This window comes from Mesoplodon bidens (genome assembly GCF_964165515.1).
Source record: "Mesoplodon bidens genome assembly, chromosome: 1".
Taxonomy (NCBI): Eukaryota; Metazoa; Chordata; class Mammalia; order Artiodactyla; family Ziphiidae; genus Mesoplodon; species Mesoplodon bidens.
The window spans coordinates 32880404-32902773 of NC_138176.1; the positions used below are offsets into that span (position 1 = coordinate 32880404).

At 43.7% G+C, this 22370-nt stretch overlaps 1 protein-coding gene across 1 annotated transcript in view; it reads left to right on the forward strand.

Annotated features, from left to right (window-relative positions):
• Positions 1-22370, forward strand: part of BLNK (B cell linker) — an 82535-nt gene that overhangs the window by 38220 nt on the left and 21945 nt on the right. Inside the window, exons 4-8 of the mRNA XM_081226273.1 lie at positions 5152-5192; positions 9805-9961; positions 12520-12683; positions 18162-18243; positions 19526-19597. Of these exons, the coding sequence (XP_081082399.1) occupies positions 5152-5192; positions 9805-9961; positions 12520-12683; positions 18162-18243; positions 19526-19597 (516 nt within the window). The remainder of the gene's footprint in view (positions 1-5151; positions 5193-9804; positions 9962-12519; positions 12684-18161; positions 18244-19525; positions 19598-22370) is intronic.

Sequence of the window (22370 nt, forward strand, 5' to 3'; positions counted from 1 at the left end):
CCATGTCTCAACAAATGACCCAACGTCGTTCATGGCTGAGTAATATTCCATTGTATATAAGTACCACATCTTCTTTGTCCATTTGTCTGTCAGTGGGCATTTAGGTTGCATCCATGACCTGGCTATTGTTAATAGTGCTGCAATGAACATTGGGGTGCACGTGTCTTTTTGAATTATGGTTGTCTCTGGGTATATGCCCAGCAGTGGGATTTCTGGGTCATATGGTAATTCTATTTTTAGTTCTTTAAGGAAACTCCATACTGTTCTCCATAGTGGTTGTATCAATTTACATTCCCACCAACAGTGAAAGAGGGTTTCCTTTTCTCCACACCCTCTCCAACATTTGTTGTTTGTAGATTTTCTGATGATGCCCATTCTAACTGGTGTGAAGTGATACCTCATTGTAGTTTTGATTTTCATTTCTCTAATAATTAGTGATGTTGAGCAGCTTTTCACGTGCTTCTTGGCCATCTGTATGTCTTCTTTGGAGAACTGTCTATTTAGGTCTCTTCCCATTTTTGGATTGGGTTGTTTGTTTTTTTAATATTGAGCTGCATGAGCTGTTTATATATTTTGGAGACTAATCGTTTATCTGTTGATTCATTCCCAAATATTTTCTCCCATTCTGAGGGTTGTCTTTTCATCTTGTTTATGGTTTCCTTTGCTGTGCAAAAGCTTTTAAGTTTCATTAGGTCCCATTTTTTAATTTTTGTTTTTATTTCCATTTCTCTAGGAGGTGGATCAAAAATGATCTTGCTGTGATTTATGTCACAGAGTGTTCTTCCTATGTTTTCCTCTAAGAGTTTTCTAGTCCCCAGTCTTACATTTAGGACTCTAATCCATTTTGAGTTTATTTTTGTGTATGGTGTTTGGGAGTGTTCTAATTTAATTCTTTTACATGTAGTTGTCCAGTTTTCCCAGCACCATTTATTGAAGAGGTTGTCTTTTCTCCATGGTATATTCTTGCCTCCTTTATCAAAAATAAGGCAACCATATGTACGTGGGTTTATCTCTGGGAGTTCTATCCTGTTCCATTGATCTGTATTTCTTTTTGTGCCACTGCCATATTGTCTTGATTACTGTAGCTTTGTAGTATAGTCTGAAGTCAGGGAGTCTGATTCCTCCAGCTCCGTTGTTTTCCCTCAACACTGCTTTGGCTATTCGGGGTCTTTTGTGTCTCCATACACATTTTCAGATTTTTTGTTCTAGTTCTGTAAAAAATGCCATTGGTAATTTGATAGGGATTGCATTGAATCTGTAGATTGCTTTGGGTAGTATAGTCATTTTCACGATATTGATTCTTCCAATCCCAAAACATGGTATATCTCTCCATCTGTCAGTATCATCTTTAATTTCTTTCATCAGTGTCTTACAGTTTTCTGCATACAGGTGTTTTGTCTCCCAGGGTAGGTTTATTCCTAGGTATTTTATTCTTTTTGTTGCAATAGTAAATGGGAATGTTTCCTTAATTTCTCTTTGAGATTTTTCATCATTAGTGTATAGGAATGCAAGAGATTTCTGTGCATTAATTTTGTTTTTTTGTATTAAAGTTGTATTTGCAACTTTACCAAATTCATTGATTAGCTCTAGCAGTTTTCTGGTGGCATCTTTAGGATTCTCTATGTAGAGTATCATGTCATCTGCAAACAGTGACAGTTTTACTTCTTCTTTTCCAATTTGTATTCTATTTATTTATTTTTCTTCTCTGATTGCCATGGCTAGGACTTCCAAAACTATGTTGAATAATAGTGGTGAGAGTGGACATCCTTGTCTTGTTCCTGATCTTAGAGGAAACGCTTTCAGTTTTTCACCATTGAGAATGATGTTTGCTGTGGGTTTGTCATATATGGCCTTTATTATGTTGAAGTAGGTTCCATCTCTGCCCACTTTCTAGAGAGTTTTTATCATAAATGGGTGTTGAATTTTGTCAAAAGCTTTTTCTGCATCTATTGAGATGATCATATGGGTTTTATTCTTCAATTTGTTAATATGGTGTATCACTTTGATTGATTTGTATATATTGAAGAACGCTTGCATCCCTGGGGTAAATCCCACTTGATCATGGTGTATGATCCTTTTAATGTGTTGTTGGATTCTGTTGGCTAGTATTTTGTTGAGGATTTTTGCATCTATATTCATCAGTGATATTGGTCTGTAATTTTCTTTTTTTGTAGTATCTTTGTCTGGTTTTGGTATCAGGGTGATGGTGGCCTCATAGAATGAGTTAGGGAGTTTTCCTTCCTCTGCAAGTTTTTGGAAGAGTTTGAGAAGGCTGGGTGTTAGCTCTTCTCTAAATGTTTGAGAGAATTCACCTGTGAAGCCATCTGGTCCTGGACTTTTGTTTGTTGGAAGATTTTTAATCACAGCTTCAATTTCATTACTTGTGATTGGTCTGTTCATATTTTCTACTTCTTCCTGGTTCAGTCTTGGAAGGTTATACCTTTCTAAGAATTTGTCCATTTCTTCCAGGTTGTCCATTTTATTGGCATAGAGTTGCTTGTAGTAGTCTCTTAGGATGCTTTTATTTCTGCAGTGTCTGTTGTAACTTCTCCTTTTTCATTTCTAATTTTATTGATTTGAGTCCCCTCTCTCTTTTTCGTGATGAGTCTGGCTAATGGTTTATCAATTTTGTTTATCTCCTCAAAGAACCAGCTTTTAGTTTTATCGATCTTTGCTATTGTTTTCTTTGTTTCTATTTCATTTATTTCTGCTCTGATCTTTATGATTTCTTTCCTTCTGGTAACTTTGGGTTTTGTTTGTTCTTCTTTCTCGAGTTCTTTCAGGTGTAAGATTAGATTGTTTATTTGAGATTTTTCTTGTTTCTTGAGGTAAGCTTGCATAGCTATAAACTTCCCTCTTAGAATTGCTTTTGCTGCATCCCATAGGTTTTGGATCATCGTGTTTTCATTGTCATTTGTCTCTAGGTATTTTTTGACTTCCTCCTTGAATTCTTCAGTGATCTCTTTATTTAGTAATGTATTGTTTAGCCTCCATGTGTTTGTGTTTTTTATGTTTTTTCCCTGTAATTGATTTCTAATCTCATAACGTTGTGGTCAGAAAAGATGCTTGATACGATTTCGATTTTTTAAAATTTACTGAGGCTTGATTTGTGACCCAAAATGTGATCTATCCTGGAGAATGTTCCATGCGCACTTGAGTAGAAAGTGTAATCTGCTGCTTTTTGATGGAATGTCCTATAAATATCAATTAAATCTATCTGGTCTATTGTGTCATTTAAAGCTGTGTTTCCTTATTTATTTTCATTTTGGATGATCTGTCCATTGGTGTAAGTGAGGTGTTAAAGTCCCCCACTGTTATTGTGTTACTGTCGCTTTCCTCTTTTAGAGCTGTTGGTAGTTGCCTTATGTGTTGAGGTGCTTGTATGTTGGGTGCATATATATTTATAATTGTTATATCTTCTTCTTGGATTGATCCCTTGATCGTTGCATAGTGTCCTTCCTTTTCTCTTATAACATTCTTTATTTTAAAGTCTATTTTATCTGATATGAGTATTGCTACTCCAGCTTTCTTTTGTTTTCCGTTTTCATGGAATATCTTTTTCCATCCCTTCTCTTTCAGTCTATATGCATCCCTAGGTCTGAAGTGGGTCTCTTGTAGACAGCATATATATGGGTCTTGTTTTTGTATCCATTCAGCAAGCCTGAGTTTTTTGGTTGGAGCATTTAATCCATTCACGTTTAAGGTAATTATCAATATGTATGTTCCTGTGACCATTTTCTTAATTTTGGGGGGTTTGTTTTTGTATGTCTTTTTCCTCTCTTGTGTTTCCCACTTAGAGAAGTTCCTTTAGCATTTGTTGTAGAGCTGGTTTGGTGGTGCTTAAATCTCTTAGCTTTTGCTTGTCTGTAAAGCTTTTGATTTCTCCATCAAATCTGAATGAGATCCTTGCTGGGTAGAGTAATCTTGGTTGTAGGTTCTTCCCTTTCATCACTTTAAGTATATCATGCCACTCCCTTCTGGCTTGTAGAGTTTCTGCTGAGAAATCAGCTGTTAACCTTATGGGAGTTTATGTTATTTGTCATTTTTCCCTTGTTGCTTTCAATAATTTTTCTTTGTCTTTAATTTTTGCCAATTTGATTACTATGTGTCTCAGAGTGTTTCTCCTTGGGTTTATTCTGTATGGGACTCTCTGCACTTCCTGGACTTGGGTGGCTATTTCCTTTCCCATGTTTGGGAAGTTTTCAACTATAAGCTCTTCAAATGTTTTCTCGGGTCCTTTCTCTCTTTTCTCCTTCTGCGACCCCTATAATGCGAATGTTGTTGCGTTTAATGTTGTCCCAGAGGTCTCTTAGGCTGTCTTCATTTCTTTCCATTCTTTTTTTTTTTTTTTTTTTTTTTTTTTTGCGGTTCGTGGGCCTCTCACTGTTGTGGCCTCTCCCGTTGCGGAGCACAGGTTCCGGACGCGCAGGCTCAGCAGCCATGGCTCACAGGCCTAGCCGCTCCGCTGCATGTGGGATCTTCCCGGACCGGGGCACGAACCTGTGTCCCCTGCATCGGCAGGCAGACTTTCAACAACTGCGCCACCAGGGAGGCCCCATTCTTTTTTCTTTATTCTGTTCCGCAGCGGTGAATTCCACCATTCTGTCTTCCAGGTCACTTATCCGTCCTTCTGCTTCAGTTATTCTGCTATTGATTCCTTCTAGTGTATTTTTCATTTCAGTTATTGTATTGTTCATCTCTGTTTGTTTGTTCTTTAATTTTCTAGATCTTTGTTAAACATTTTTTGCATCTTCTCGATCTTTGCCTCCGTTCTTTTTCCGAGGTCCTGGATCATCTTCACTATCATTATTCTGAATTCTTTTTCTGGAAAATTTTCTATCTCCATTTCATTTAGCTGTTTTTCTGGGGTTTTATCTTTTTTCCTTCATCTGGTACATAGCCCTCTGCCTTTTCATCTTGTCTATCTTTCTTTGAATGTGGTTTTTGTTGAGAACTGACTTTAAAAAAACAAACTAGAAAAGGATTTGAAAGGAATGAACATGAGGTGACTGTAATAACCATTCAAGGCTTCGTAGATAGCAGCAGGTGGCTCAAGGGCAGAGAAGGCAGGTTCGGGGTGCTTGTGGACAGGGTGGAGCTGGCCAGCTGAGATTTATGTTTGTGCATTCTGCTTCCCACATGCCATTTCAGAGAGGCCAGCTGACGAAGAGGAGCAGTGGTCAGATGACTTTGTAAGTATTTGTTCCTGGGACTAGAAGGGTATCATTTCAACCAGGGCCCCTGGGAGGCCTTTTTAAAGACTTGTTTCTGAATGACACGCTGGTAGTCAGCTGCCCATCATGGAGGGGAGATGGCTGGGCTAGAAGGGCCACCCATAGGCAGGGCAGCAATAACCTCACAGCGGCTGACTTGAGCTAGCACCACCATGTGCCAGGCTAGGAGCTTCATACTTATTCCCTCATGTAATCCTCATGACAGCCCTATGAGTAGGCATTCTTATCCCCATTTTCTGCTGGTATTCAGAGTACTCACCAGCACAGCCAAAACAGATGTTAAAATGCTTGAATATTTCCAAATCAGTTGGGAAATGCCTCTGCCCTGAATTCCACAGTGCCCCATAACTGCTTGGTTCCTGCCAGGAGCCCTAAACAAACTAAAGAGTGAATGCTTGGCCCATCGGGGAGTCTCCAGGACACTCCTTAAGGTCATGGTCAGTACCTGGGCTGGATTACCTGTTAAACAGTTTGGACATCAGCCCTGCCCATTTTACAGGTGAAGAAACCAAGACATGGAGAGTTTAAGTAATTGCAATTCCAAAATTCAAACCTAGGTTCTCAGATCTCAGAAGCAGACTTTTAAAACTCAAGGGGCTTGCTGTGACCAAGAGGATATGAACAGACTCTGGGGGCCACAGATGGAGAGGGCTCTCCCTGACCATGATGCCATTGGAGTGGTGTGTCAGAATTAATTGTGAACCCCTTCAAGATGGCTCTGCAACCCACAGGGCCCCAGGGGCCACTTTTCTTTGGGGCTGAATCTTATAGAGACAAGACATCCTAAAAACTTTTCTGTACAATGATTATTCCTCACATATCAGATTCATGCAGAATGTTAGGCTGCTCCAGTCTGTGAGCTTTATATCTGGAAGGGATCCAAGAGGGCCTCCACACAACCACATACCCCATAAGGAAACTGAGGCCAAGAGCCTGAAAATGACTTGCCGACCGTCTCTCAATTACTCAGTGTCCCAGTAGAATGAGAACCCAGGACTCCTGTCCAGTGCCCAGAATTGAGCCTGAGCCCAGCTCTGCACTGTGTACATCACCTGGAATTTATTCAGAGTATCAGGAGACGGAAGTTCCTCCCGTTCCAACTGCAGAGAAAAGATTTTTGTAAAGAAGGAGTGAGGTGGCCTCACTGTGGGTCACTTAGGCATGGAGAGCCTTCCAGGGCCCAGCAGCACTGATCCCTCAGAAGCACTGCAGCTGCGCCCCCTGCTGGAGGCACACGCACGCGCGCGCGCGCGCGCGCGCGCGCGCACACACACACACACACACGCACGCACACACACACACACACACACACACACACACACACACACGGCCACAGCGGAAGCAAAGTTAAGACACTGGACCAACATCCCCCGGGCAACCGAGAAAACTGAGCTCGCTGGCTGGAAGAAGACAAGGTGGGGACCTAGCAAACACAAAATAAAATCAGCCTGAAGAGGAGGGAATGACTTGTGTCCCCAGAGTTAAACAACCAAAATGAAGGGACCAGCTATAGTAAGGATTGATTGAACATTCACTCACAATTTTTACCTTATTGGATTCCCTTGGTGCATAGAATGAAATCCAGGCTTGTTGCTAAAGCCTCCAGACCTAATGAAATCCGACCCCTGAAGCCCTGTCTAGCCTTCCCTGCACCCCCTCAGCAGGGGTTGCTCATCCCAGCCCAGGCACACAGGCCTGCCCTCAGTCCCTACAGCAGGTCGAGGTCCTGCCTAACTCAGCGATTTCAGACTCATGGTCCTTGAGTAGGTGAAGGAAGAGGGGAAGAAAGGAGAAACCAGAGTATCCCCATCCTTCTTCACTTGGTCGGCTCCTTCTTGAACTTCAGGCTTGGCTTAAGTGTCTGCTTCTCACCAGGAAGGCCTTTCCAGCACCCCTCTCCAAGACAGAATCCCTCTTCCCTTTGCTCTCTGTCTCAGGAACCCGATCATTCCCTCAGTGCATCTATGACCAAGCATATCTATTTTATCTGTTTGATGATTTACTTATTTATTATTCACTATTTGTTTGCTGTTGGTCTCCCATGCTAGCATACAAGCACTCTGAGGCCAGGGACTGTGCTCTGAGTCAAGCATGATGGGTGGCACATAGTAGGTGCTCAATAAATATTGATTACACGAATGAAGGAATGGACAATTTGAGAAGATTTTTGTCTGATTACACATTCCCTTCTTCAAAGTTCCCATTAGACTGTCCAAAGTATTGTACTTCCTCAAGTATTGAATGAATGAATGAATGAATGAATGGATTAATTAATTAATTAACAAAAGAATTTTGTTTGTCATAATTTAGAATAATTTGGGGGGAGGGGATTTTTTAAAACTCTCAGAAGTTTGAATAGATTCCCTTTGAATTCTCTTGATGAAAAGACATTCAACACATTCTACTGTGCTTGAAGTAGGAGGGGCTTGTGGTGCATCTCCCACAGAAAAGACTTTCCAAATGAAGGGCCAGTTCAGCCCTTCCTGAGCATCCATCCCCTCCTCCTCAGTCCCTTCAGAGCCCAGGCAGCAGCTCAGTGCATTCATTCATTCCAAGTATGCTGGGTGTGCACCTACCCTGCAGCAGGTCCCATGCTGGGCCCTGGATATATAGTCTCAGTCCGGTCCTCATGGGGGCACAGTCTGGTAGGCAGCCCAGTGTCAGAGGACGGCTTCCAGGAACAGCTGACATGGGATCTCTCTTTTTCTACCTTCTCTGCCACCTCTGCCAACCTGGTCCTCTCAGTCAGACTGCTGTGCCGGAGGGGCTGCAAGGACTCCAGACTCCTCCCCGGGATGCACACTGATCCTCAGCCTCCAGGTAATTAAGTCTAGGAAGCCAGTCCCTGCTCCATGAAAACTGAAACAAAGTGGGATGCCCAAACCGTCCCCCACTCAGGCACATGTGTCTGGCTGCCCACTGGTTCTTTCACTTTCTGAATGTCTATTAAAGCAACTGCTTCTCAGTGCTCTTACTGACGTCTCCCTGGGATGCTGCAACAGCACTAATTGGGTCCTTGGCCTGGATGAAGAGAGTCCCTGGCTTGGGAAGCCAGGGTCTTGCCCTGTTAAAGCCTCCCCCCGGCCCACACTTTCACTTCCACTCCACCTCCAGGCCTCCAGCCTGGAAATAGTCTTTGGCTTCTCCAGAGCACAGACTGCAGGCTCAAATTACTCAACTCCTCTGGGCCTCAGTTTCCTCAAATGCAAAATAGGATTTTTAAAAAAACTATCTCATATGATTGTGATGAGGGGTCAATGAGGTATACAGTGCATAGAAATGCTAGTTATAATAATAATCATTACTATTATCATTACTTTATTCAGCCTAATTTCATATTCCCATCTGCTATTTCTGACCTAGGGGTTTGGGAAAATCCCCCCTACAGGAATTTTCTTACCTCCCCCCTCTCCCTGTCCCTTCCTGGCTCCCCCATGCCAGGGTAAGGACAAGCACCCTCCTTTGGGCTCCTTCCTCCTTTTATTCTCTCTCCCCCCACTCCTCCAGCCACCTCGGGAAAAGCTGTATTTTCCGCCTCCTTTCTCTTTCCTTATCCCACTCTTCACCCTCTTCCTCTCCTCTCCCGCATCTCCCTTCGGACTGAGGAGGAAAGCACAGTGCTCACTCACTGATTCCTTCATTTGTCCCAAACATCCTGGGTGCCTATCATGTGCTGGCCTTGTCATGGGCCCTGAGGATACAGCAATGAAGGAAACACTATACCTGCCTCAATGTTACACAATTGCCATGGAAAGGAGACAGGCCAAAAGGCAGGTACATCATAGATTCATCAGAAAATCATGTATGGATCAAGCATCATGTCAGGCAGTGTGAGGGGGCAGTGGGCACAGAGGTCAGAAGACCTCTTAAGTCCTGAATCAAGTATTTCCTCCATATGAATATACGTATAAGTGCTACACATATAAACTATCTCTGAACAAAACACACAAGAAGCTAGTCACTCTGTTTGCCTCTAGGGAGAGGAACTGAGCGGCTGGGAAGACTTCCCTCCTTGTGAACTGTTGGAACTTTAGACTGACTCAACGTATTTTCAATATGGACTTAAATAAAACTTATATTAAAAAAACAAACAAAAAGAAAGAGAATGGACTCTGAGTCAATTTGAAGCCCTTGTCCCTGCAACTGTCCAGCTCTGTTTAAAACAAACAAACCTTATCTCCTCAAAGGTGTCTGTATTCCTGAGCTTCTCCTTACCCTCTCTTATTACACTTACATTTTCCTCAACCATCAACCTTCATGATTAATAAAACCTATTTGGTTATTCTATTTTATTGGGTCCTTTTTCTGTCTTCTTATAATATATTTTATCTCTGGCTGTTCTTTGCAGACATACAGAATTCAGCCACCCTTGGGGTTAGAGGTCCATGCGTTCCCCCAGGATAGTAGTCCAGGTGATACGTTTTGGAGACAAAAGGCCTGGCTTCAACCCCAGGGCTGGCGCTAACAGCTGCCTAACCCTGTTTAGCTGACCCCTCCCAGCCTTGCTTTCTCGTCCCTCCATCCCTCCTAAGCACGCGTGGGGCGCTGAGCATGGTATCTGTACTTGCAGGACAGCGATTATGAAAACCCAGATGAGCACTCCGACTCGGATATGTATGTGCTGCCGGCCGAGGAGACTGGGGACGACAGCTACGAGCCACCACCCGCCGAGCAGGAGACTCGGACAGTTCACCGGGCCCTGCCCTTTACCAGGGATGAGTACGTAGGTGAGTCCCCACCCAGACCTTGGGCGCTCGGCCTTCAGGGCAGCAGGGAGCGGGGCAGGCCAAGGTAGCAGGATGGTGGGCGCCTCCCACTCTCACCACCTCCATGTGGGTCATCTGGTCACTCACAGGCACTGGAGGCCCCGCTGGTAAGCTTGCCCTTTGGGGAAGGGAGGGGGTATCCTTCTTAAACTGGGAATGTTGAAAACAGGCAAAAGATAAAACAAGCACAACCTGTGGCTCCCCACCCCACCTCAATTCCTGATAGTCCCCAGAGAAATCAACCCAAGATTAGTCCCTTCTTCTCTTCTGGCTTCCTGCGTACAAGGTTCTGGAATTTCTCTTGAGATGGCTGTATGGAACCAGGATGACCTTCAGGGATCCCAGTGTCTGCTAAGGCCCCTCCTTCCTCCATCCCTCCCACCGCCGCCCCACTCAGTGTATACAGATACACTGAGTCTGGACTGTGGAGTTTTAATTGGGGGGAGGGGCAAGGGGAGGGGATAGGGGTGAAGCCCCCTAAGCCTGGAATTAGCCTTATTGATTAAAAGGACGAGTCTTAGGTGTGGCCTTCAGGCCTGAGTGTAGCTTTTAATGCCCCCCCGCCCCCCGCAAGAAGAAGTCTGTGTTCCATTCTAACAGTGACTAAGTTTAGCAAGGTGAGGAGGGGAGAGTGTCCACGTGATCCCCGTGAGGCTAGGAGTCGTCCAGAGCATCCCTACGTGTAAAGGGTTTAGTGATCCTTTTCCCTGAGGATAGCTTCCTCCTTACAGGGTACCAGGTCCTGCCCCTGCTTTGTGCCACATCTATTGAGGACCTACTATGTGCTGGAGCTATGCTAAGCAGCAAGCAAGACAGGCAGACTCCCAGGCTTTTTACAGTTTACAACTTAGTGCTTTACAGTCATGGCCTACTTCACCTTCTTGATAATCACAAAGGAAGAAAGTGAGGCTCAGAGGAGTGAACTCACTGGGCCAAGGTTTATAAGTGGCAGAGCTGGGATGCAAGTCGGGCCTTGCGGCCTCCAAAGCCCGTGCCCGTCACCGCTCTCTGCTCCACACACCACAACCGAATTTGTGACCTCGTTCAATCATCGCAACAACCCTGGGAAGGAAGGGGCTGCGTCAGGCCCGTTTTACAGACCAAGAAACCGCTATTCAGGACGGTTAAGCGGCTCATTCCAGGTCATACTCTCCGAAGTCTGTCTTCTATGCTTTGCTCCTTCTGAGGGGCTTAAATCTTATATTAAGAAATCTCAGTAAACTCCAAGAGCTGCCAATAAAACTACAAAAACTGACAGTCATAGGCATAGTAAAGTAGATAAATGCCTTGTGCCTGAACACAGCTACGCCACCAGAAGGAGGCACCAAGTGTAAAGTTAACCACATACCCTCAACGAGGCAGAAGCGCGGGCTGAGGGCTGGAGCAGGCGCCGGGAGGAGAGCAGGGTGGGCCAGGCAGAGGCAGGGGCAGCTGTACCAAGCTAGGGGCCGGCCATAGCAGAGGGAAGGAACAGGAAGCCAGGGTAAGCGCCTGGGCTGGTTCCAGGAAGGGGAACCCACCAGCTTATTCCTATGCGAAGATTTTCCTACAGTGTATCAGTCAGAATGTGTGCTCCCAGATCAACCGGGTAGTCTCCCTGTTGCCTAAGCCCTCCACCACATTATGCAGGTAAGGTTGGTTCTGTATATTAGGCATCGGCTCTGCCAGACACAGTGTTCCTCCTGCCTTGCTGCTTTCTCCCTAATCCCTACAATAACTCTCTGAGGTGGATAGTTACAATCCTCATTTTAAAAATGAGGAATGTGAGTGCCAGAGAGGTTACATAATGAAGAAGCAGCCCAAAGGAGTGCCGCTGGTGGGTGGAGAGCAGGGGACTGAATGCAGGTCCCTTGACTTCAGAGCCTGGACTCCTTCCCTGACACCTGGTGAGGACGGTCCTGGGCCAGGGGGTACTCACGACTTCCCCATGATTCGAGGACATCATTAAGAGGAGGAACGTATAGGTTCACCCGGGTAAGTAGTTGCAACCCTGAATACACCTTAGAATAACCTGGGGAATTTTAAAACCTATAATACCAGGTCCCTCCCCAGAAGTTCAAACTGCATGTCTGGAGTGGGGCCTTGGCATTTTTTAAAGCTCCCAGGTGGTTCCTATGTGTAGGCAGGATTGAGAATCACTGCCCTTAAGGCTTCATGGAGTAAAGTGAACCACTGAGGAGTACCGCCCCCCCTGAGACCGCCCCCCTCAAGGTCACCATCTGTTTAGCAGAGTGTTTGGGCTGTCTGCTCACCTGAGTCTGTGGGTCTCCATCAATCCCTAGGAGGATGTTTTTGATGAGGACATTCTTCTGGTTTTTATAATGTAAGTCAATGGGCAGTTGAAATTTTTGCCTAACGTGTCATTCTACCCTTTAAGGGAATGCCCCAGTTAATAATGTGTTGGCTACATAGATGCTGGGGGTTTTATACTTTCTAGATCTCGGTGGCTTCTGCCCAGGGAATGATCCAGAACCCGTTCATCTTATGCTTTGTTGTTCTTGTTGTTTTTCCTCTCAAAGACAATCGGTCAAGCCAGAGGCAGTCTCCACCCTTCAGCAAGACCCTTCCCAGTAAACCCAACTGGCCTTCGGCAAAGGCAAGGCAGGCCGCTACTCTGCCAGCCCCGACTTCTCTGCATAAACCTCAAGTCCCACCCAGACCCAAAGAGCTCCTTGAGGATGAGGTAAAGTAAATCTGTCCAGAAGACTGCCCAGACCAAGTGGAAGGCAGGATGTGGGCCGGATAGGGGGAGGGGCAGGAGAGTGTGGCCTCAGGCGTGTCTTCCTTCCTCCAGGCCCTGCTCTCTGGCGAGCACTAGCCACCCTGCCCCCTCTAATTCTCCACCGTTATGTTGAAAGGATGTTTTCTTTAAAAATGGCATATATGGTCTTATTTTAAGCACTTTCATTTACTACAGGCATATATATCCATACTGGAGCTGTGCCCTCTAATTATTGCTTCGAGAAAGAATCCCTCGGTTTCCTGCAAATTCCCTCAGTTTCCTGCAAACCTCTCTTTCCTCCATAATATATTTCCCTCTTTATTCTCCATTGCTTCTCTCCCTGTCCTCATTTTCTTTCCCCCACCTTCTTTTCTCTCTGATCCTCCACCCTCCTCCTCTAAAATGCAGAGGGGTGCAGTGGGACATACACTGGAGACCCCTAGTCTGTAAGAAGACCCTGCACAACCCGTGGAGGAGCTCAACTCTCACTTCCCTCCGCAGCTCTTGCTTCTCACTCCCTCTCCCCAGCCCTGGGTATCCAGGGACCATCTTTGCCGATTGTCCAGGACCCAACTCTAGGTTTATGTCATCAATCTCCCTTCTGCCAGCACCTAGATTTTCACGTCTTATTCCATATGGAATTGTTCCAATTTAAAAATGAACAGGTAAACACATTCAGGCTATTGCAGGAATGACTGATAAAGCCTAATATGTTATGGCTCCCAGATGTACTTGTATTTTAAATAGAGTCAAAGACAAGCCCTCAAACTTAGCCATTAGAACAACCCTACAAGTGTAACAGTCTGAGAAAGAAAATAACATTAAAGGCAACTCTTAACCATCACCAGACATAATCCTACTGCAGCTTCTCGAAGAAGTAACTTGTTTTTATAAATTTATTTATTTATTTATTTATTTTTGGCTGCGTTGGGTCTTTGTTACTGCGCGTGGGCTTTCTCTAGTTGTGGAGAGCGGGGGCTACTCTTCGTTGCAGTGCACGGCTACTTATTGCGGTGGCTTCTCTTGATGCAGAGCACAGGCTCTAGGCACGTGGGCTGCAGTAGTTGTGGCACACGGGCTCAGTAGTTGTGGCTTGCGGGCTCTAGAGCACAGGCTCAGTAGTTGTGGTGCACGGGTTTAGCTGCGCCGCGGCATGTGGGATCTTCTGGACCAGGGCTCGAACCCACGTCCCCTGCATTGGCAGGCGGATTCTTAACCACTGCACCACCAGGGAAGCCCCAGAAGTAACTTGTTTTTAAATGCCTGTAGATGATAAAACCTACAGCTTATGAGCATGTTGTGAAATGACCTTCATTTCCACCTTAGAATAATTTGTAGCCCAAGAAGAGATGGAAAAGAGAGACTTTTAAATAAAATAGAGGCAGCATCCAAGCTCAAATCCCTGCTTTGACCCTTACTAGTTGTGTGACTTAGGCAAGTCAGATAAACTCTCTGAGTCTCAGCTTTTCCTCTCTTCAGGTTATTTTAAAGATTTAATAAAGGAATATATATATATATATATATATCACTAAATACAGTGCCTCACACAAAGAAGGATTCCATGTATCATATATATATTGGATTCCTTTCTACCATATTCTAGATTCTTTATAAAATCCAGTTTCCTAGTTTCTCCTGAAGACTGAGGGCCTGTCAACACTTGGCGAGCCATGGCCTCAAAGCAGCTGAGCCTCATGGCAATACTCCAGCTCAGCTGTGAATCCCTGGCTCCTGTTTCCATTTGTCATCATCCCCATCACTCATATAAGACTTGCACACACCCTGACTCTGTACATGTCCCATTATTGTTCCACGCCTGCTCCTGTAAGTATTTGAGTTTATGACCCTCTCTCTAGGGACAGTTAAAGTCAGGAAGTCAGCAGACTGAGAATGAGTGTGGTTTGTCAATCCTCAGTCTGTCTGTCAGTATGAGAGGGGATGCTGCCCTTTCAGGGTAAGAACAGGGTGGCCGGGAGAATCTGAGCATGGGACATGGTAGGGAGACCATCTGTTAGGGTCTCACCACGAATTCTTTCGGCATTCGGCAAATCCATATGAAGATATCAATTCAGACACAGAATACAAATGAAGACTGTGGGTTATGTGAAGCTCTCCTTTTCTGTGACTAACTGGCGGTGGACCCCAGTGGGGAGAGGCCGAGCTTTGCTAATAGCAGCCTTGTGGAGGTGGCTCAGGCAAGTCTGAACCAGTGGGAAAAGGAGAAGTCTGGAGGAGGCACATTCTGGAATGGGCAGATGGACAGTCAAGATGAGAAAGAGGTTTAAAAAAGAAAAAAGAAGCCAACATTAAGATCTGGCTGAGCCATTAGACAGGAAAAGAAGTCAAACAGAAGCATAAATGAAAATGTTTAGCTCTGCCATACAGGTTACAGGCAAAATATGGGGGTACAGGCTGATCAGAGAGTTGGCGGTGGGAGGAAGGAGCATCTGTGCTATAACAACGAGAGCGGCTAACACTTGACAAGTGCTGTGTGTCGGTGGTGTTCCGAGCACTCTGTATGTATTATCTCATTACATCGTCACAGCAACCCTAGGAAGTGTGTGCTATTATCATCCCCATTACAGATGAGGAAATGGTACAGATGAGGTGCAAAGGGGTTGAAGAACTTGTCCAAGGTCACAGAGGTAAATGACAGAGCCAGCATTTGAAATCGGATGATTAGATACTAGATCCCAGGTGCTAAAGAGCTATCCTGTGCCACCTCTCCAGTACCCACTGAGAAGAGACCAGCTTTTCATTCAACACAAATGTGGCAGGGCTTCATTGGTGCCCAAAGCAGACCCAGTACCTGTCCTTGCAGGGCATCAGTTTTGTGATTTTATGTGACCTTGGATAGATTACTCAACTGCTCTCAAATTCCTTATCTGTAAAATGAGGATAAGTATACCTAACTTAATAGTAGGTATCATTGAAATAATACAGTAAAATAATGTATGTAAAGCTATTAAATGTTCACATGAGTTGTATTAAGCAAGAAACTCATGTAGGCATTTAACAGCTCATCTTAGCGACTCCTGATATGGAATGGGGTGAAGGGCAATGGGAAAGTGAAAATAAGATGAATCCGTGGTGCTCCTATTTTTCACATTTAAAGTTTGGGGGAAGGCAAACATATACCTATATACCTATAGCAGGTGTCTTAGTACTGAACATCTAAACACTGGAGTTGATCTAAGATTATTTTTAAAATAATCATCTATATTTTAATCATGCTATTGTAAAAACTGAGGAAGAATTCTAATAGCATGTAGGTTGTGGCAGTAGAATAATCTGCCTGGCTTCAAAAGACCAATTATTCATGTAACTACAGCCAGTTTTTTGTGATGTGAACATGGGATAATGGGGTTTATATTAAAACACTGTAGCAACGTGAAGATGAACTTGTTAGGACACAGATTATGATGATTCTTGATCATTTGCTTATTTTGGCAGGTAACAACTTTAGTATAGTATTATAGTATAGTACTAGTGGTACCTACCTTTTTGGGTTATTACAAGGAGTAAGTGAGATTACACATGTAAAGTACTTAGAAGAGCACCTGGCAATAAGCGCTCAATAAATGTTTGTTTTTTGTTTCTCCCAGTCCCCATGTTGGCAACCAACCAAGGCAGGTTGTAAAAACCACTTCTGAGATCTGGTTACTTTATTTACCTCTTATAAAATCACTCCCTCCCTATATTTATGGTCATTTGATTATTGACAAAGGTGCCAAGACAATTCAATGGGAAAAATTAGTTTTTTAAACAAACAGTGCTAAGATAACTGTATATACACATGCAAAAGAATGAAATTGTACTCCAATCTCACACCATATATAAAAAGTTAAATAAAACTGGATCATAGGTCTAAATGTAAGATAAAACTATAAAACTCTTGGAAGAAAACATAGGTATAAATCTTTTTTTTTAATTTTAAAAATTTATTTTATTTATTTATTTTTGGCTACATTGTGTCTTCGTTGTTGTGCGCGGCCTTTCTCTAGCTGTGGAGAGCCGGGGCTACTCTTCGTTGCAGTGCGCGGGCTTCTCATTGTGGTGGCTTCTCTTGTTGTGGAGCGTGGGCTCTAGGCACGCAGGCTTCAGTAGTTGTGGCACACAGGCGCAGCAGCTGCGGCTCACAGGCTCTAGAGCGTAGGCTCAGTAGTTGTGGCGCACGGGCTTAGTTGCTCTGCGGCATGTGGGATCTTCCCAGACCAGGGACTCAAACCCGTGTCCTCTGCATTGGCAGGCAGATTCTTAACCACTACGCCACCAGGGAAGCCCAGGTATAAACTTTTATGACCTTGGGATGGGCAATGGTTTCTTAGATACAATACCAAAAGCAGAAACAACAAAAGAAAAAAGTAGATAAAACTGACTTTAAAATGTAAAACGTTTGTGCTGCAAATGATACCATAAAGAAAGTAAAAAGACAACATGTAGAATGCGAGAATTTTTTTGCAAATTATATATCTGATAAGAGATTTAAATCTAGAACATTTAAAGAACTCTTATAATCCAAGAATAAAAAAGACAAACAACCCAATTAGAAGTTGGCAAAGGGGTTGAACAGACTTTTCTCTGAAGAAGATATACAAATGGCCAATAAGCAGACGAAAAGATGCCTAACATCATTAAGGGAAATGCAAATCAAAATCACAATTAGATACCACTTCACACCTACAAGGATGCTTACAATCAACAAGACAGACAATAACAAGTATTCGTGAATTTGTGGAGAAATTGGAACCCTCATACATTGCCAGTGGGAATGGAAAAATTGTGCAGCCACTTTGGAAAACAATTTAACAGTTCCTCAAACTATTAAATATAGAGCTACAACATGACCCAGCAATTCCACCACTAGGTATATTCTCAAGAAAAATGTCCATCTACACAAAACTTGTACATGAATGTTCACAACAACGTTATTCATAATAGCCAAAAAAGTAGAAACAACCCAAATGTCCATCAACTGATGAATGGATAAGTAAAATGTGGTATAGTCATACAATGGAATATAATTTGTCCATAAAAGGGAATGAAGTACTAAAACGTGGTTAAACCTTGAAATTACTATGCTAAATGAAAGAAGTCATGACAGACTGTGTATTGAAATATTGTATGATTCCATTTATATAAAATGTCCAGAATGGGCAAATCTTAAAGATAGAAAGAAGGTTGGTGGTTGACTAGGTCAGGGGAGGGGATGCATGGGAGTGACTAATGGGTGCAGCGTTCCTCTTGGGGGTGATGGAAATGTTCTAAAGCTAGATTGCAGTGATGGTTGCACACTCTGTTAATATACTACAAATCACCAAACCACTTTACATAGGGGAATTTAATGGTATATGGATTATATCTCAGAAGATTTTTTTAAATATCACTGCTTCTTATGCAGTAAACTCTGAATATACAGCATTTCTTTATTTCTTTTAGGCTGATTATGTGGTCCCTGTGGAAGATGAAGATGAAAACTATATTCATCCCACAGAAGACAGTTCACTCCCATCTGACAAAGGCAAGCGTTTGTAGTTTTAAGCACCTGAAAACTTCTGCAGTTGATAGAGGCATACAAGACCATTTGGTAGCAAGCTCTAAGGGGCTCAGAAATGATAGTGCCCAGGCCTCTCTCCTCTGTGGCCATAGCATTTGCCTTCTTTGGCTAGTGGAACAGAGAGCATAGTGAGCAACCCATCTCTGTGTTTTATAGCCTTTACCCTTCTTTCTCCATCCTCTTCCATGACTTAATACTCTCTTCTCAAGGTATAAAAGCACCTAAGTTCTTCTCTTTAGCTCCTCACTTAGAATGGATTTCTTATAAAACCTAATACTCACAAAGTCATGAGCCACCATGTTGACCTTACAAATATTGCACCAGGAACAGTTTCTGCAGAGGACTGAAAAAATGAAAGAGTAAAATATGCTCTATGTTCTAATCCTTTAAAAGTGAGTGCTATCTCAGGCCCATGAGAAACATTTCATTTGTAAATCCTTCATGAAATAACAAACGCAGTTACAAACAAATTATCTTCAAAAGCCTGTGCCACACAGCCTCAGATGAGGCGTGGAACAGTGTATGATCACTCTGGATATAGTCGCTATGGAAAATATAATCCTGTATAAACGCTGCCTCTTCAAGTAACATTACTCATCTAATAAACTTGACTCCAAGGTGGCAATACTCGGTTTTTACACTGCCATCACGTCGCAGCCCTCTCCCACGCCCTAAGTATCACCAACAACTTCTAGACCCACCAGAATTCCTGAATTCACCCATCACCGTGAAACAATAAATACAAATTAAATGCCCCCACCTCCACCCCCCCATAAACCTACAAAATCCAAGAGGAATGATATGTGTTACGTGTGTTACGTGTGGCAGGGAAGGTGGGGCTATTAATCTGGCCCCTCCACTGATAGTTCAATGCACATCTCCTGGTAAGAAAACCAAACTCTTTCATCTCCTAGACACCCAGTTTGGCAAATGAAATTCCAAGCCAGTATTCACTTTAATCATTAATATATTCATTCTAAAAATGTTTTTTTCTTCTGAGAAGGTTTCTTTTAATGGCTTGTGGGCTTACTAATTGTGTCTCCCATTCTTTGCAGATTCTCTGGTCTGACCCATCATTTCCACAATGCATTTTTCCATAAGTGTGAATCTCCCTCAGTAGACTATCTACTATATATGTGTGTGTGTGTGTGTGTGTGTGTGTGTGTGTGTGTGTGTGTGTATATATATATACATATATATATATATATATATATAATTATAATATAGGTGTGATTTTGTGTTTCAGCTCCCATGGTGAATAGATCAACCAAGCCAAATAACTCCTCAAAGCCAGCCTCACCTCCAGGGACAGCTTCAGGTAGAGTGTACACATGATCTGGTGGTTTTGTTTCTGTTTTTTTAATTGTGAAATTACTACATTTGGGGGTTTCATTTTTAATATGTTCTAAATAAGACAAACAACTCAGAGCGAATATTAATAATCCCTTGTATTTCCAAATGTCCTAATAAATGGTAACAGAGGCCTTCTCCTCATGCTCATCCACTGTCTGGGGGCACCTATGTAAGGGGACCCTCGCCCCCGTGCCCCTGCGCCTCTATCAGACAAGTCCTTTTTTTCGTCCTACCTCTCTGGGCACTTGGCTGGCTTGCCCTCCTTCTCCCCTCCCCTGATGAGGACGCCTGCACTGTGCAGCCTCAGCCCTCTGCTCTTCCTTCAGAACGTCGTGCGGTTAAGAGCTTGGGTTATGGGCCAGGCATCCCAGTGCTCCCCATTATCAACTGTGTCACTTTGGGTCTGTACTTCACCTCTCCAAGCATCACATTTTCTCATCGGTAAATGGAGATAACAGCCCATGCCCTGAGACAGGAGAATTCTGAAATTGTGAATGGGAAATTCTTAATGCAGTGCCTGGCACACAGTAGGTGCTCGGTAGAGTAGTATTTTTCACTTCTTTCCGGTGTATCCATTCTTCTGGCTTCACTTCTCTGGTCTAAGCTGATAACTCTCTGGTGTCCAACCTTGACCTTTCTTCCCTTGTGAACACGTTGACCTTCCCCCTACCTCAAGCTCAGTGTATCCGTCACCCCTACCCTTCGGGCATCCATATTCCTCTTTACACATCAGCCTCCAGGCTCCATGTCTCAGAGGGCCCATGTTCTTTCCCACTTCTGCTTTGCTTTTTCCTGAATTTGCTATTCTATTTTAGTTGCCGCCACCTGAACCAGGCTTTCTTTACTTTATCACTTCATACCTTCTGTCTTACAGAGTCCACTAGCCATACTCTTGCCTCTAGGCTCTCTCCTCGGTCACTGAGATGAGCTTCTGACCCCCTCCAAATGTTGCTAGCTTCATTCCATTATAAAGTTAGTTTTTACCATGTCATCCCTACCCAAACCATGAACACTCAGTGGTTCCTAGGTGTCTCCTGTAGGGTTTGGCAACCCCCAGACTGAGGCCCACAGTACTGAGTGGCGCCCATACCCCAACCCTTTTACAGCACAGAGAGGTGCAGGAGCTTCCTCAACAGCATTCCCTCCTTCTCCTCTCCCCCACCTTGTACCAAACACACACACGCACACACACACACACACACACACACACACAAACACACACTCCCTTCTCTCCCAGACCTGAAGGCTGAACACAGAGACTGGGAGACTGACCTCTGCTTTCAGGGACGTGCTCCTTGAGAGAAAACGAAAGAAGAGTATTTTAAAAAATCTTTTCCTAGACTCATTTCCTGTGCAATTGCTCACCCTCTTCACAAGTTCTTATTTATCCTCCTCCTCGGAATCCACAGGCTCTTTATACTTGGGGACTGGAGGTCAGAGGCATCTTATCCAGCTCATCTTAATTTCTGGGAACAAATGTCAACACACCAACCTAAAACGGCACGGCGAGGTTGCTTTGGTCCCAACTGAAACAGAGACTCCTGACACGTGATAACTCAGAAGGGCTGTTATTACTGGAATAGAAAATCTTTCACTGAAACAGATAAATGAAGGCTTAAACCCTCCTTTAGAGTAATAGTTTAATGCTCTCTGGTGCTTACATCTTAAAATGCTCTTCTTGCCTTACACAGACCTCTTCTTCCTAAAACACACCCAATACTCCAATCAGCCTGTCTTTCCCATAAGACTCTCAGCTCCCTGTCTTGCTCATAGCTGTGTTTCCAAGGCCTAGACAGGACCTGGCTCAGAGTAGGTGCTGAAATGGTAGATGGGTCAGTTGGTTGAGAGAGCGATTGAGTCCCCCAACTCTGGCTGTCTTTAAGGAATCACATGGCCCCGTCATGAAGGCATTAGCCCACTGGATTTATTATTCATTAGTTTTATATTAACCTAGTATAGCTATATTTTATCACTAGAGGCATCAGATGAAGAAACAAAACCTGAACAAGAAAATAATTTCCTGGTTAAATGATTATTGGGTATAGACAGGAGGAAGTTCAGGAGGAGGAAGGAAGTGAGATAACTTGAGGGAGGTGGGGCGCGGGTAGGGAACAAACCTGAACAGTTAGAGGGAGTTTCTGAGTGTGCAAACAGTACAGTTTTCAGAGATGATTTTTATAAAAGGAATAATCAGACTACTTGCCTGTGTCTTTAAATAACTGATCATTGTCTTTAAAGCCTTCAGAAAGTTCCCTGATAGGCATCATGAAAGTGTTAAGGTGTCAGGGGTTTCTGTTAAAGTCCCACACCACGACACTTGCCTCTGGTTAATGTTGCTTTTGGCTCTTTGATGGCTAATAAGGTGCTGGCCGCAGATTACATAGCGAATTAGGTGCAGAGGTAGGCTCTCCCTCTCCTTCATGTTCCATACTGGGAAGTACAGTAGCAGGAGTTAGCACAGACTCCAAAGCCAGAGGGTCCAAGTCTTCACTCACTAGGTGCCAGACTTTGAGCAAGCTAAGTAATCCCTCCATTTCTTAGTTTCCTCTCCTGAAAAAAATGAAGGGGAAAATGGCACCTATGCCTAGGGGTACTGTGAGAATTACATGAGTAAAAAGATGTGAATCGCACTCATAAAATGATAGCTCTTTGTGATTTATTATTGTTATTGTTCAGAATCCCTTGTTTAACCTGCCTTGATTCATGACCAGTCTGGTACATCACCCGGTACACATCTC